We start from the raw sequence: 14693 nt of genomic DNA, 5'->3' as shown, positions 1-14693 counted from the left end.
TGATGGAGGGGGCATGGGAGTTTGCCCAACCAATCCACATGTGCTTTGTGGATTTGGAGAAGGCTTATGACCGTGTCCCCAGGGGCACCCTGTGGGGGACGCTCCAGGAGTATGGGGTGGGTGGCTTTCTGTTAAGGGCCATTCAGTCCCTTTACCAGAGGAGCGTGAGTTTGGTCCGCATAGCCGGTAGTAAGTCGGACCTGTTCCCAGTGAGGGTTGGACTCCGCCAGGGCTGCCCTTTGTCACCGGTTCTGTTCATCACTTTCATGGACAGAATTTCTAGACGCAGCCGTGGTGTGGAGTGTGTCGAGTTTGGTGGCAGGAGAATCTCGTCTCTGCGTTTTGCGGATGATGTGGTCCTCCTAGCTTCATCCAGCTCTGACCTTCAGCTCTTGCTGGGTAGGTTCGCGGCCGAATGTGAAGCGGCTGGGATGAGGATCAGCACCTCCAAATCTGAGACCATGGTTCTCGACCGGAAAAGGGTGGCTTGCCACCTCCGGGTCGGGGGAGAGGTCCTACCTCAAGTGGAGGAGTTTAAGTATCTCGGGGTCTTGTTCACGAGTGAGGGTAGGAGGGATCGGGAGATCGACAGGCGGATTGGTTCGGCATCTGCAGTGATGCGGACGCTGAGCCGATCTGTCGTGGGGAAGAGGGAGCTGAGCCAGAAAGCCAGGCTCTCGATTTACCGGTCGATCTACGTCCCAATCCTCACCTATGGTCATGAGCTTTGGGTAATGACCGAAAGAACGAGATCGCGGATACAAGCGGCCGAAATGAGTTTCCTCCGTAGGGTGGCCGGGCTCAGCCTTAGAGATAGGGTGAGGAGCTCGGACATTCGGGAGGGACTCGGAGTAGAACCGCTGCTCCTCCGGATCGAAAGGAGCCAGTTGAGGTGGTTTGGGCATCTGGTCAGGATGCCTCCTGGATGCCTCCCCGGGGAGGTGTTTCGGGCATGTCCTGCCGGCAGAAGGCCCCCGGGTCGACCCAGGACACGTTGGAGAGGTTACATCTCCAATCTGGTCCGGGAACGCCTTGGGGTCCTGCCGGAGGAGCTGGTGGACAAGGCCGGGGAGAGGACGGCCTGGAGCTCCCTAACTGGGATGCTGCCCCCGCGACCCGGACCCGGATAAGCGGAGGAAGACGAAGACGACGAAGACGAATGTTGGAAGGAAGGTTACAATGAAACAGATTTCATTCTTAGCCGGCTGGGGTATTTTCAGTTTTTCTCCTTTTAAAATGGCCAAACAGGGATGTAGTTGCTGTTTACAATCTGTGAACCCACAGGGTTGCAGAGTCTGTGTTGGCAAGCGCTGCTGCGCCGGCATCCGTAGTTTGACATCGGCCGGCAAAACACAGCACATCCTTAGCCAGTAACAGGAGCGACCCAGAAGTTACTGTACTTTTAAGACGAGTGGAAAAGAGTGACCAACATTGTTTTTACTGTACTTTTTTATTGTTTTTAGGAGAAAATGTAAATAAAAAACATCACAAGCATGACATTATTACATTACATAATTTTCCCGTAAAAGTCTATCACAAATGCTGTGAAGATAGCCTGAAGTGCGCCCTCTTGACACAGGGGAACAGATTTCAGGGGAACAAAATTTCTCAACACTTGTCCCGCAGTGAATCTTGGGATTTATAGAGGTGAGAAAACTACACTGTACTTGTTCTCAAAATTAGGCAAAAGAAGAATGGATTTCAAGACCATATTGAGCACTCTTTGAATTTGGACAGTCTTTGTCACGGCGCTGTGATGTCTCTGGCCTTAAAATCCAACCTCATGAGTACGCAACCCCTGAATTTAGACACAACGGCAATCTTCCCAGCTTGTTGCAGGCCTACAATTTTGTTTCTGGTGTCCTTTGACAGTTATTTGTTCTTGGCCATAGTGGAGTTTCAATTGTGACTGTTTGAGGTTGTGGACAGGTGGCTTTTATACTGACGAGTCCCAACTGGTGCCATTAATAAAGGTAACGAGTGGGGGACAGAGAAGAAATTTCCATTCTGTGACAGACAGAAATATTGTTTGTTTGTAGGAGACCAAATACTTATTTTCCACCATAATTTACAAATAAACTCTTTAAAATTCAGACATTGTGATTTTCTAATTTTTTTTCTCATTTTGTCGCTTATAGTTGAGAGTAAAGCTATGAGGAAAATTACAGGCCTCTCTCATCTTTTTAAGTGGAATAACTTGTGCAATTGGAGACTAACTAAATACTTTTTTGCCCCACTATTTCTCAAGCTACCTTCTCAATTACCAACAACTTGATATTATTGTCAAATGTATTTATCTACATATCAACTTACTGTGGATGACTCATCTTCAGTTGTTACTCAGTGTGTTTACGTGCACATCTAAGTCAATCTAAAGCAGCAAAGTGTTGGCTTAAAGCAGTAGTTCGGTTTTCTGATTCTGCATTTAAACACTCTGGTTGGTTTAATACATACAATTTCTGACATGACTTTCCTAATGATTTACTCAAGCATCTTTCATTTTTTTCCCCTCACTAGATGGTGAAGCTGTGTATTGGGATGATCGATGCTGGAAAAGCCTACAATGCAGCCAACAAGCAGTTTGTTAACGGGATCCGCGAGCTGGCCCAGCAGTCTGCCAAAGATGAGGTCATCGAGGTAAACGACAAACAAACCTGATCAGTCTGGGTTGTAGAAAATCCCCAAGCTCTGCTTGGATTCTGTCTCGTCTCTCATGGGCCAGGGTTCATTCAATATTATGATAATCTGTTGGGAACAGGAAGCCTCAATTAGGCAAAAGATGAGCCTGACTTCATCATTTTTTCCTACATGTAGTATCCTGTACTTCCTCTTTGTTTGCATGCACTGCCCTATTTCCACTCATTAAACATTACATTAAGTTTTAAAGAATGAGCTAACGGGACTCTGTGATGCCCTCTGCATGTTGTAAAGGTCAGATCTTTTTATTTTCCTCACATGAATTAGCATGACAAGACACATACTTCCTCTCTGTCTGTTTACGTGGTTCAACGTCTCACCCTAAAGTCTGAAATTTTACCCTAGCATGTACTTGGAGATTGAAACTCATTTCCATAAAAACTTTTATCAGCCATACCCGAGGAGCTTTTGTTTGTGTGGTGTGATACCAAAAAGGAGTTTTCCTTTAAACAGTTTTTGTTGTGCTTTATTTTTATGTTTTTACCCATCAGAAGTGAAAAGACATGATCCCGTTCTTCTTTTCTCCCTCTCTGCTTGTGTTCATGGATTTTCTCCATTTTCTCTCCACAGTCTAGTCTCACAAAGTTTGCAGAGAGCCTCCAGGAGATGATCAACTATCACACGGTACGCTGCCAACCGGGGATGTATTGTTATTTCCCCCTACAGCTGCTGGAGGATGACAGAATCCAGATGTGCATCTAGCTCAGCTCTTTAACTGTCAAAGTTTACGTTTACTGCTCCACTAGATCGAGTATTACAAAGAAGAAAAACATGTTATGTCGTAGACTCTGGCTAAGCAGAAGGAGAGTATTTATGGATAAATGTCACTGTAAAAACCTGCTGCAGGACATTTCTTCATGCAAACATTGGTTGCCCTAAGAAAAAATAGTGAAACCCTGTTTGGGTATGCTACATTGTTGGGATGAATTATGCATCAGTGGGGTAAGCGTGGTCATGGTTAATGTTTTATGATGTGGTTATCATCTTTCAGAACAATTTAAGGCTTTAGAGGAGCAGTTCAAGGCTGTAGATTTGGGATTCTGTTGTTCTTAAAGGTTCTACCGTCAAACACAGGGTGATAAATATAAACGTATGTTAGCAACCAGGTCAGACTCAGTTTTCTCTTAAAGTCCCACTTTTAGATTGCTTACTTTTTGGTCTTTGGTTGGCATTAAAGTAACATTTAATAAAGAACCAGCTGTAGCCTATTTGTGTTTTTCAGTATTACAAACCCAACAGCATTGGATGCTCTAATTTCCTTAATGTCCCTTTTAGCTTATATAAGAGCTAGTGTGAGATTTTGACATTCAAACATCTCAGAACAAAAGAAAAAGGTCAGGCTTACTTCTCCTTTGTATTTACTCATATTTTAATGTGAGTAGCTCAGTCTGGTTTCAAAGGTCAAACGTTTTAAAGCAGGTAAAATAATTTAGAACCTGTGTATTTTTGTGTGTGTAATTTTTAAGCTTGTTCATTTAAAAGTTGGATAGTTCAGTAATTTTGTAGAGCAAATTATAGAATAGATGTATTTTCCTTTAAAAGGTTAATTTTGCTGACAATGTTTTCAAACCTCAAGTTGAAATGAAAGGGATGCAAATGTTCAAGATCTCTCCCTCTTTTTTTTTTTTTTTTGCATTTTCACTCTTTATTTTTTTTATTTTATTTTTTTACACCTGTATCCAAAGATATTGATAACGAAATAAGAAAAATCCCACAAATGAGTACCTGATTCACTCACTCTACCTCACCAGCAGACAGACAAAGTCAAAGTCTTTTAAGGGTTTTCATATGTGCCTAAAATATGTTCATGAGTTGTTCACTTTGTCTTTGTGTCATGTTGTTTGATCATGTAGTTGGCACTGACATCTTCTCATGGTGTCACTTGATGTTTTTCTGTCATAATGACCTGTGGTCCTCCTCTGTTGTTATGTAAGGTTGTCTTGTTCTGCACTTCCAACTCTGGTCTTGTGAGCTGGAAGTACTGGTACAGATGTTTATCATGGCAGCAGCGTTGGTGATCGGTTTAGTCATGAAGCAGGGCTTAGCCCTGAGCAAAGGGGTAGGAACAGTCAGAAAGGTGAGGAGTTATTAGTGTTTTAACATCAAACACAAAATAAAGATGAAACCACCACCAGCTCTGTTGGTCCCACTAGTCAGGTCGTTACAATGATGACACAAAATGTCACCGCAAATGGAGCAAGATGGCATCAGGTGGCACATGGTTTGCCAACAGAGGAAGATGAAAGGTTGTCAACTCAATGTCAAGTGACAACAACAGAGGAAAACAGGTTCAGCAACATGGTCCAACACAAGGGACAAAGGGATGTGGAAGAGTATATTTAGGACTATACAAGAGTACATTCCACTTTTAGCAGGTGGACAGACGTGGGGAGCTTAGCTAAGAAAGCAAGAGGAAAGTTAATTCTTGAGCTGTATGATGAACATTTTTTTTTCATGGTAACACCTTATAGGCTAATTCCATTTCTGGTTCTTTTTAAAACACAGGAAAGGTTTTTCTTTACCTTGCTGACATACGTTTCGTTTGCCGACTGCTAAACATCCTACTCCGTTTATCCGCAGGCAGTAGAGGACGTTGTCGCCCTCTGCTGCCCGCTCTCCCCTCTCCGATGATGCAGTCCCATGCGCTATCCCAATGAGTAAACTCCATCGTCTCTGTTCATGGTCCCGCATCCACATCTCCTTATCTCCATTGCTTCCTTAATCCATCTTTTGTATTTATGTTGTTCGGTGTTTATGATCCTTGTGTTGTCCCAGTCCATTATATGGTTTTCTCTTGTGCAATGATCTGTTACGGCTGACTTCTTTATTGTACTTTCTGCTTCTTGTTTTGCTGCTCTTGTGTGTTTTCGACTTGTTTCTTTCTCACACTCCTTTCTATGTTGTATTGTTCGTGTGTTGAGTTGGCGTCCGGTTTCTCCTATGTATGTTTTATTGCAGAGTTTGCATGGGATTTCGTTAACGACTCCACATTTTTGTCCAGCTGGTATCTTGTCTTTTGGGTGTACTAATCTGTTTCTAACTGTTGTGTATGTTTTTGTGGGTGTGTTTATGTTGTTTTTTCATTGTTGCTCTTATTTTTTCTGTTATGCCTTTGATGTATGGTAAGGTTATCACTGGTTTTGGTTCTTGTCTTTCTGGGTTTCTAGTTCTTTGCTTTGGTTGTTCTTTTCTTTCTGTTGTTGTTTGTTGTTTTCCTTTGTGTAATGCCCATGTCGGGTATCCGCAGGTCTTTAAAGCGTGTTGTATGTGTTTGTCCTCTTGTTTACGGTCTCTTTCTTCTGTTACCACGTTTGCTCAGTGATATAATGTTCTACTACTGACATTTTGTGTATGGTAGGGTGTTCTGATGTCCATAATAAGTATTGGTCTGTGTGTGCTGGTTTCCTGTATGTGTTTGTCCTTTTGGTATGATTTCCAGTATGTTGTCTACGTAGCGTTTCCATAACTTTATTTCACAGTTTCGGGGGCAGTGGCTATGGCTTTTTGTTCTAGGTCTTCTATGAAAAACACATCCCTGTTCACAAAAACACCAACCCAAAAAAACGTAGACATAGTAGTTAACAGAATCAGACAGGACAAAACGTTACACAAAAGAACAAACCTCACAGCAGATGACATAGCACAACTGATAGGACTGATAGCTAACTCCACTTACTTCACATACGATGACACAATATCCAAACAACTGGAAGGCTTCGCCATGGGTGACCCGTTATCAGCCACCCTGTGCGAGTTTTTCATGGAAGACCTAGAACAAAAAGCCACTGCCCCCCAAAACTGCAAAATAAAATTATGGAAACACTACGTAGACGACATACTGGAAATCAAACCAAAAGGACAAACAAACACTAACACACTTGAATAACATTGACGACACAGGCAACATAAAGTTCACATATGAGACGGAAACAGATGGCAGTATGGCATTTATGGACATGAAAATAACCAGGCAGACCGACGGGACCCTAAACATAAACACATACAGGAAACCAACACACACAGACCAATATTTATTATGGACCACAGAACACCCTACCATACACAAAATAGTAATCAGAACATTATATCACCGAACCAGCATGATAACAGAAGAAAGGGACCGTAAACAAGAGGACAAAAACATGCAACACGCTTTATAGACCTGCGGATACCCGACATGGGCAGTAAACAAAGGAAAACAACAAACAACAACAGAAAGAAAAGAACAACCTAAGCAAAGAATCAGAAACCCAGAAAGACAAGAACCAAAACCAGTGATAACCTTACCATACATCAAAGGCATAACAGAAAAAAATAAGAGCAACAATGAAAAAACACAACATAAACACACCAACAAAAACATACACAACAGTTAGAAAGAGACTAGTACACCCAAAAGACAAGATACCAGCTGGACAAAAATGTGGAGTCGTTAACGAAATCCCATGCAAACGCTGCAATAAAACATACATAGGAGAAACCGGACGCCAACTCAACACACGAACAATAGAACATAGAAAGGAGTGTGAGTAAGAAACAAGTCGAAAACACACAAGAGCAGCAAAACAAGAAGCAGAAAGTACAATAAAGAAGTCAGCCGCAACAGATCACTGCATAAGAGAAAACCATATATAATGGACTGGGACAACACAAGGATCATAAACACCGAACAACAGAAATACAAAAGATGGATTAAGGAAGCTATAGAGATAAGGAGACGTGGATGCGAGACCATGAACAGAGACGATGGAGTTTACTCATTGGATAGCGCATGGGACTGCATCATCGGAGAGGGGAGATCGGGCAGCAGAGGGCGACAACGTCCTCTGCTGCCTGCGGATAAACGGAGTAGGATGTTTTGCAGTCGGCAAACGAAACGTGCGTCAGCAAGGTAAAGAAAAACCTTTCCTGTGTTTTAAAAAGAACCAAAAATGGAATTAGAAACTAAACACAGTAAGAACGCATCAAAGACCTTCTAGGCTTCTATAACCCTCCAAGGCGCTCCACAACAGTCATTCATCCATGTACACACACATTCACACACTGGTGAAGATGAGCTACATTGTTTCCACTCCTGCCCTGGGACGTACTGACTGAAGCAAGGCTGCAGAACACGGGAGCTGGGATCCTACAACCCTTCAGTCATTGGGCAACCCGTTCTACCTCCTGAGCTACTGCTGCGCACATGTTAAAAGATCAGATGGGAAATCATGATGTCTCAGTAGTAGCGTCACTGTGTCTTCTGATTAGCTTTCCAGAGTTGTTTAGGAGCCACAGTGACTGTTACTCATCAGAGGGGACTGTAACCAGCTGACTGATTGCTTTTTGTCACTCAGCGGTCTTTGAGCACATGATCTGCTTCAACACAGTGCTCAATCTGTTTGTCACTGGAAGCCTTTCCCAGCCACACTGCTCACATTGTCTTGTCAACAAAATATTGCCGAAGCCCAACTTAAAGTTGTTTTTTTTTTTTTTTGCTGCCAAGCTGATTTTTGAGGAAGCTTGCAGGTTAATGAGGGAATGACTCATAAGCACTTACATCATTTGTCCCGTTTATGTCTTTATGAGGGGAGTTTACCAAGTCAGTGTGTTGGTGTATATTTAGCTGCTTAATTACACCCTTTAACGTCAACAAAAACTTCCCTAAACAGAGATGATGATCGCTGACTGGTGTAGACAGAAAATGTATTGCGTTTTTATGCCTTTCTCCGTTTTGATGCTCACGATGACTTGATTTTCTCCACAGATTTTATTTGATCAGGCCCAGAGATCGATCAAGACTCAACTGCAAACCTTTGTGAAAGAGTGAGTATAAAGTGGCTAAGGACAAAAAATTGTGCTCTTGAAGATGTGAGGTTGTGTTACCAATCATGAGAAAAATTGGGATTTCTGGATGTTTTTGATGAATTATTACAAAAATCTGAAATGAAAGATTTAAAATGAGGACACAAAGTTGCACAAATTTAAATTTTGAGATAATAACTTCATATTTCAAGTTTCAGATGAGAGTTTGAGACTGCTGGCATAATTACAAGGAGCAAACACAGCTTTGGTTCATTTCATTATAAGGATTAGCAGTTTTTTCCTCGGGCTCATCAGAGTTGAACACCCACGTTATTAGCACATCTTAAGAAAAAAATTTCTTCACACTTTCTCTGTATGTAGCCTTCAAGGATGGAATAAAATCACACAGATTAAAAATTCCAGAGAAGAATGTGTCGAGCTGTCTGGGGAATTCACGGTCACAAGGTCAAATAGTTTCAGCAAATACTGTTTGGTTTTGACCTTCAGGGATATCAATTGTGCAAAGTTTTATAGAATGACCTTTAACCTTTGAAATGTTCTATTTCCGTGACTACAGTATGGTTCTGTCAAAGCTGAGATAGGCTTATCTCCCCTAACAAATCACCTTTACCCCCCACAACACTGTTGCAGATAAAAATACCATAAATCATTGCATTTCTGTTGTATCTAGATAGCCATGAAAGTTGAAGTTATTTTAAATATTTTCTGACGTGTTTCAGAATTTTTCTCTCATGGGGAGAATTTATTTTAAAGTCAAAAAGTGACATTTGACACTGGCTATTAATGGTGATTTGTAACAAGTATTGAATAAAGGTAGAGTTGTCCCAGACAGGTCAGCCCAATTCTGCTTCATGCCAAGTAGAATTAGTACAACTATGATCCAACAACAGAATATTTAAAGGTACAATACTTTTACAGCGAACTACGCACTAAACAGTCTAAGGTCTCAGTCATGTTGGAATGAAGTTTAGATTGAAAGTTACACATTTACTTCTCAGCTGGCTGGGGGATTGTCAGTTTTTCTCCTTTTAAAAAGGCTTCAAAGGCCTCACAGGGACATGGTCATTGTTTACAATCTGTCTCGTCTCAATTGACCCTTTGCACCTACGTCACCTGACCACGTGGGTCCACCAATGGAGGGCAAAAGCATAGTTACAGGATACGTGAGCAACACGGGTACAAAAAATTGGGAAAAGTAGAACCTGAGATTGTTTTTGGGTTGTTATTTTTTGCAATCTTTAGCATGTCTTCAGCTAGTTGAAGCCCAGTTCAGAAATCGCAAGCAATCAGTGGGGCACTGGGGCACTGGACTGGACTCTTTTGTCTTTATACATGAACTGCAGTACCCAAATCTGACCACAATATGTCGGTCTTACACTGTGCATCTTTAAATACTAATTCGTTTTTAAAAATTTGAATTGGAGGGGCAGTCAGACCATCATAGATGGTCCCCTCCACAGAGCTGTGATAGCACCATCTCCCTGCTGAACGAGCTGAACACCTTTTTTGCTCGCTTTGAAGTGCAAAACGGTACCACAGCACAGAAGATTCCACCTCCTCCTGGTGACCAGGTGATGACTGTCCCCGGACAGCATAAGGAGATCCCTTAGCAGGATCAATGCACGTAAAGCTCCGGGTCCTGATGATATTCCTGGCCGGGCACTGAGAGACTGTGCAGTGGAACTAACTGATGCCTTCACAGACATTTTCAACACATCATTTATCCAGGCTGTCATCCCCACGTGCTTTAAAGCCACATCAATTATTCCGGTCCCAAAAACATCTCCCTCCTGCTTTAATGACTACCGTCCTGTTGCACTTACTCCCATCCTTATGAAGTTAGTCATGCAACACATCAAGTCTGTTCTGCCCCCCTGCCTGGACCCCTTCCAGTTAGCATAACGGTCCAACCGCTCGACCGATGACACCATCTCCACTGCACTCCACTCAGCATTCACACATCTGGACAAAAAAGACTCATATGTCCGAATGCTGTTCATAGACTTTAGTTCAGCATTCAACACCATCATCCCCCAACAGCTTACTCAAAAACTGGTCCAGCTGGGTCTCAACACCTCACTGTGTAACTGGCTGTTGGACTTCCTCACTGGAAGACCACAAGCAGTACGGGTCGGCAGAAACACATCCAGCACCATCATTTCAAACACGGGGGCCCCTCAGGGATGTGTGCTGAGCCCCCTCCTCTTCACTCTGCTGACCCACGACTGTACACCATTACACAGCTCTAACCTCTTCATCAAATTTGCAGATGATACAACAGTGGTGGGTCTCATAAACCACGGGGATGAGACAGACTACAGGAACGAGGTGAGCCGCCTTACCACATGGTGTGCTGACAACAACCTCTCTCTAAATTTGGAGAAGCCAAGGAGATTGTTGTGGACTTAAGGAGAGCACACACTCAGCATGCTCCTCTGACCATCGACGGTGTGTCTGTGGAGAGAGTGAGCAGCACCAAGTTCCTGGGTGTGCACATTACAGAGGATCTCTCCTGGACGAACAACACCATAGCATGGGCTAGGAAATCACTGCAGTGTCTCTTCTTCCTCCGCAAACTAAGAAGAGCAAGAGCACCAGCCCCCATCCTGTACACTTTCTACAGATGCACCATCGAGAGCATCCTGTCGTGCGGCATCACAGTGTGGTTCGGAGCCTGCAACGTTTCCTGCCTTAAAACCCTCCAACGTATAGTGAGAGCAGCAGAGATCATTGGGGTCTCTCTCCCCTCCCTACCAGACATTTACAGCACCTGCCTCATATAAAAGGCCCTTTGCATTGCGGCTGATCCCACTCACCCAATGCAAAGCCTCTTCGAGCTGCTGCCATCAGGGAGGAGACTGCGGAGTCTCAAGGCCAGGACCAACAGACTGAAGGACAGCTTTATCCATCAGGCAGTTAGGAAGCTAAACTCCCTCCTGGCTCTCCCCCCTCTCCTCTCTTTCCCCCCACAGTCTCTCTGAACTTGGTTACTCTTTTTATACTAAATGGTTATTTTCTATCTAGCGAGAGTTTGAGAGTAACGTAATTTCATTTCTCTGTATGTCCTGTACATGTGGCAGAACTGACAATAAAACTGACTTTGACTTTGATTGAGGTAAAAAAAAATCTTATTTCAGACAACTAATTGTGTAACGTTTTTGACCTGAGCCTATAACAAACTTGTCAAACTCAGAGTAACTTTCCTGTTTTAACTTTTGCCCACATGGCCAATCATTCCACAGCTGCCACCTAAATATTCTGTTATATGTTTTAGAGGTGAAATAAGATTCTTCAACAAGGAACCATTTCTCTCTCCTTTCTTTATCAGTGACCTTCGCAAGTTCAAAGAGGCCAAGAAACAGTTTGACAAAGTCAGCGAGGAAAAGGAGGCAGCACTTATCAAAAACGCTCAGGCTCCCCGTAACAAACAGCATGAAGTGGAGGAGGCAACAAACATCCTCACCGCCACACGCAAGTGCTTCCGACACATCGTCCTCGACTACGTCTTACAGGTACAAGGCCTCTGCTGGTTTTAAACTGAACATTCTGTAAATGGCAGCGATAGACCAGGGAACAGATTGTTTCTGATGTAAGAAAGATGTTGCAGAACCATTTTACAGAACATCGTCTTCCTGAAAGTGACGCAGCTTCTGAGATTTTGAGATTGTGACAGAAATTAAGAAGAAGAAGAATAACGTTTAAAACCCCTTAGTCACAAGATGATTAGAAAGACCAGGGATAAACAGAAATGTTAGTTTCTTTTTGATTTATATACTTTTTTTGTTTTATACTTAACTGGGCACTTGTAATAATTAGTATGAAATATTAGTAGTTATCTTCCCATGATATAACAAAACTATGTTGCCTACATTTTTTTACACTCATAGCCACTAAAGTCTTGATAAACTAGGACACAGCATTAATTTAGAAAAGTAATTGAGGTATCCCACCCACTCACGTTGATGTCAGTTTTGACACCACTAAGACTTACATATCCGCCTGCACTGATGGAGGATATAAAAGTAATGGCTTCTGTCATATTATTCCTGCCAACATGATGTTTGGTAAGGCGCAGGAAAAGAGACATGACTAATTTCTTCATTATTTCTGTCACCAAAATTAAGTTAAAGAGGAAATTTAAAAGGGGAAGCATCCAGGAGAACAGCTAAAGGTCCATAAATATGAAAACACAAAAATAAAAGAACGATTGCTTATTATTGTTGTTGTTGTTATTTTTATTATTATTGTTGTTGTGACTAGTTTCTTTTTCCGGCAAATGAAATCTAAGTAATTCTTTAAAGGCTTGTACTCTAACTTATTTACAGGTTGGTAAATAAATCAGCCGTGTCTCCGAATAACAGCAGCAGTGTCTAATTAATCAGCTTCCATATTTATTCCATCCACCCATCCATTTTCAGCCGCTTATCCAGAGTTGGGTCACAGGGGCAGCAGCCTAAGCAGAGAGGCCCAGACTTCCCTCTCCCCAGCCACTTGGGCCAGTTCTTCCAGGGGAATCCCAAGGCGTTCCCTGGCCAGCCGAGAGACATAGTCCCTCCAGTGTTTCCTTGGTCTTCCCTTGGGTCTCCTTCTCATTGGACGTGCCCAAAAAACATCACCGGGGAGGTGTCCCTGGGTGTCATCCTGACCAGATACCCGAGCCAACTCAACTGGTTCCTCTCTACATGGAAGAGGAGCCAGTCGTATCAAAGGGCCTGGTGTCTCTAACTCCTGGAGTACCCCCCACAAGGCCCCCCAAGGGACGCAGTCGAACGCCTTCTCCAAATCCACAAAACACTTGTAGATTGGTTGGGCAAACTCCCACACACCCTCCAGGACCCCCCCCCCCCCCCCCCCCAAAGGGGTAAAGATCTGGTCCAGGGTTCCACAGCCAGGATGAAAACCACATTGATCCTCCTGGATCCGAGGTTCGACAATCCCACGGACCCTCTTCTCCAGAACTGCTGGATATACCTTACCAGGCAGGCTCAGGAGTGTGATCCCCCTGTAGTTGGAACACACTCTGCGCCCCCCCCCCCCCCTTAAATATGGGAAACACCACTCCACTCTGCCAATCCAGTGGAACTTCCTCCAATGTCCACGCGATACTGCAGAGCATCAACCAACACAACATTCAGAGCCTTGAGGAACTCCAAGCTGATCTCATCCACCCCTTGGGGCCTTGCCACCGCGGAGCTTTTTGACCACCTCATTGATCTCGGCCCCAGGTCCAACCCAAAGTACCAAGGCTCCGCTTCTTCACTGGAAGATGTGTTGGTGGGGTTGAGGAGGTATTCGAAAAATTCCGCCCACCAGTCCACAATGTCCAAAGTAGAGGTCAGCAGCACACCATCACCACTGTAAACTGTGTTGGTAGTGCACTGCTTTCCCCTCCTGAGGCGCTGGAAGAATAGAATAGTGAGTCCCCAGTGAGTCGTGGCGGATGGCTGCTTTTACTGAGCCAGGATCCTCTGGAGGTTTCTTCCTGTTAAAAGGGAGTTTTCCTCTCCACTGTCACTGCATGCTTGCTTAGTATGAGGATTGCTGTAAACTCGATGCAATTTGCTGGGTTCCTTATATAGGAAACTTTTTTCTGATTGGCTTAATGAATCGACCTGTATAGGAATGTTTATAATGTGAAGTGCCTTGGGACGACGCTTGTCGTGATTTGGCGCTATATAAATAAACTTGAATAGAATAGACTTTATTGATCCCAAAGTGGAGAAATTTACTTGTTACGGCAGCAACAACACTTAAGAGAATATTTTGCAGAAAAATAATAACAAAGGTACAACTAGCCCAACTATATCTAGCTGTAACCTCTCAACCTCAGACACCAACTCCGGTTCTATCCCTACCAGAGTGGTGACATTCAACGTACCAAGAGCTTGTATTCAATCAATTTCCCTCTGGGATTAATAAAGTATTTTTTAATTGAATTGAATTGAACTGAATTTGTAGCCAAGGATCAGACAGTCAAGGTCCCTTCCTTTGGTTACCACCCAACCCCTTTGGCCCCTCCCACGAGTGGTGAGCTCATGAAAAGGGGGACTCACATCTTCTCTTTGGACTGTGCCTGGTTGGACTCCATGGATAAAAGCCCAGCAGAGCATTAAGCCTCAGACAACTTAGCTCCTAGGATCATTGGCACACTCAAACCCCTCCACCATGGTTAGGTTGCAGCCCAGGGGAGA

The 14693-nt window shown here is 43.4% G+C and overlaps 1 protein-coding gene across 5 annotated transcripts in view; it reads left to right on the top strand.

The window, feature by feature from the left end:
• Window positions 1–14693, top strand: part of acap2b (ArfGAP with coiled-coil, ankyrin repeat and PH domains 2b) — a 50671-nt gene that overhangs the window by 12494 nt on the left and 23484 nt on the right. For all 5 annotated transcript variants that reach the window (XM_015970686.3, XM_015970685.3, XM_070554190.1 and 2 more), the window contains exons 3-6: window positions 2518–2637; window positions 3268–3321; window positions 8444–8502; window positions 11831–12014. In XM_015970686.3, coding sequence (XP_015826172.3) covers window positions 2518–2637; window positions 3268–3321; window positions 8444–8502; window positions 11831–12014 — 417 coding nt within the window. The remainder of the gene's footprint in view (window positions 1–2517; window positions 2638–3267; window positions 3322–8443; window positions 8503–11830; window positions 12015–14693) is intronic.

The sequence above is a fragment of the Nothobranchius furzeri genome, chromosome 8 (assembly GCF_043380555.1).
Source record: "Nothobranchius furzeri strain GRZ-AD chromosome 8, NfurGRZ-RIMD1, whole genome shotgun sequence".
NCBI lineage: Eukaryota > Metazoa > Chordata > Actinopteri > Cyprinodontiformes > Nothobranchiidae > Nothobranchius > Nothobranchius furzeri.
The sequence above is the reverse complement of the archived record's forward strand: the minus strand, read 5'-3'. Positions and strand labels throughout refer to the sequence as shown.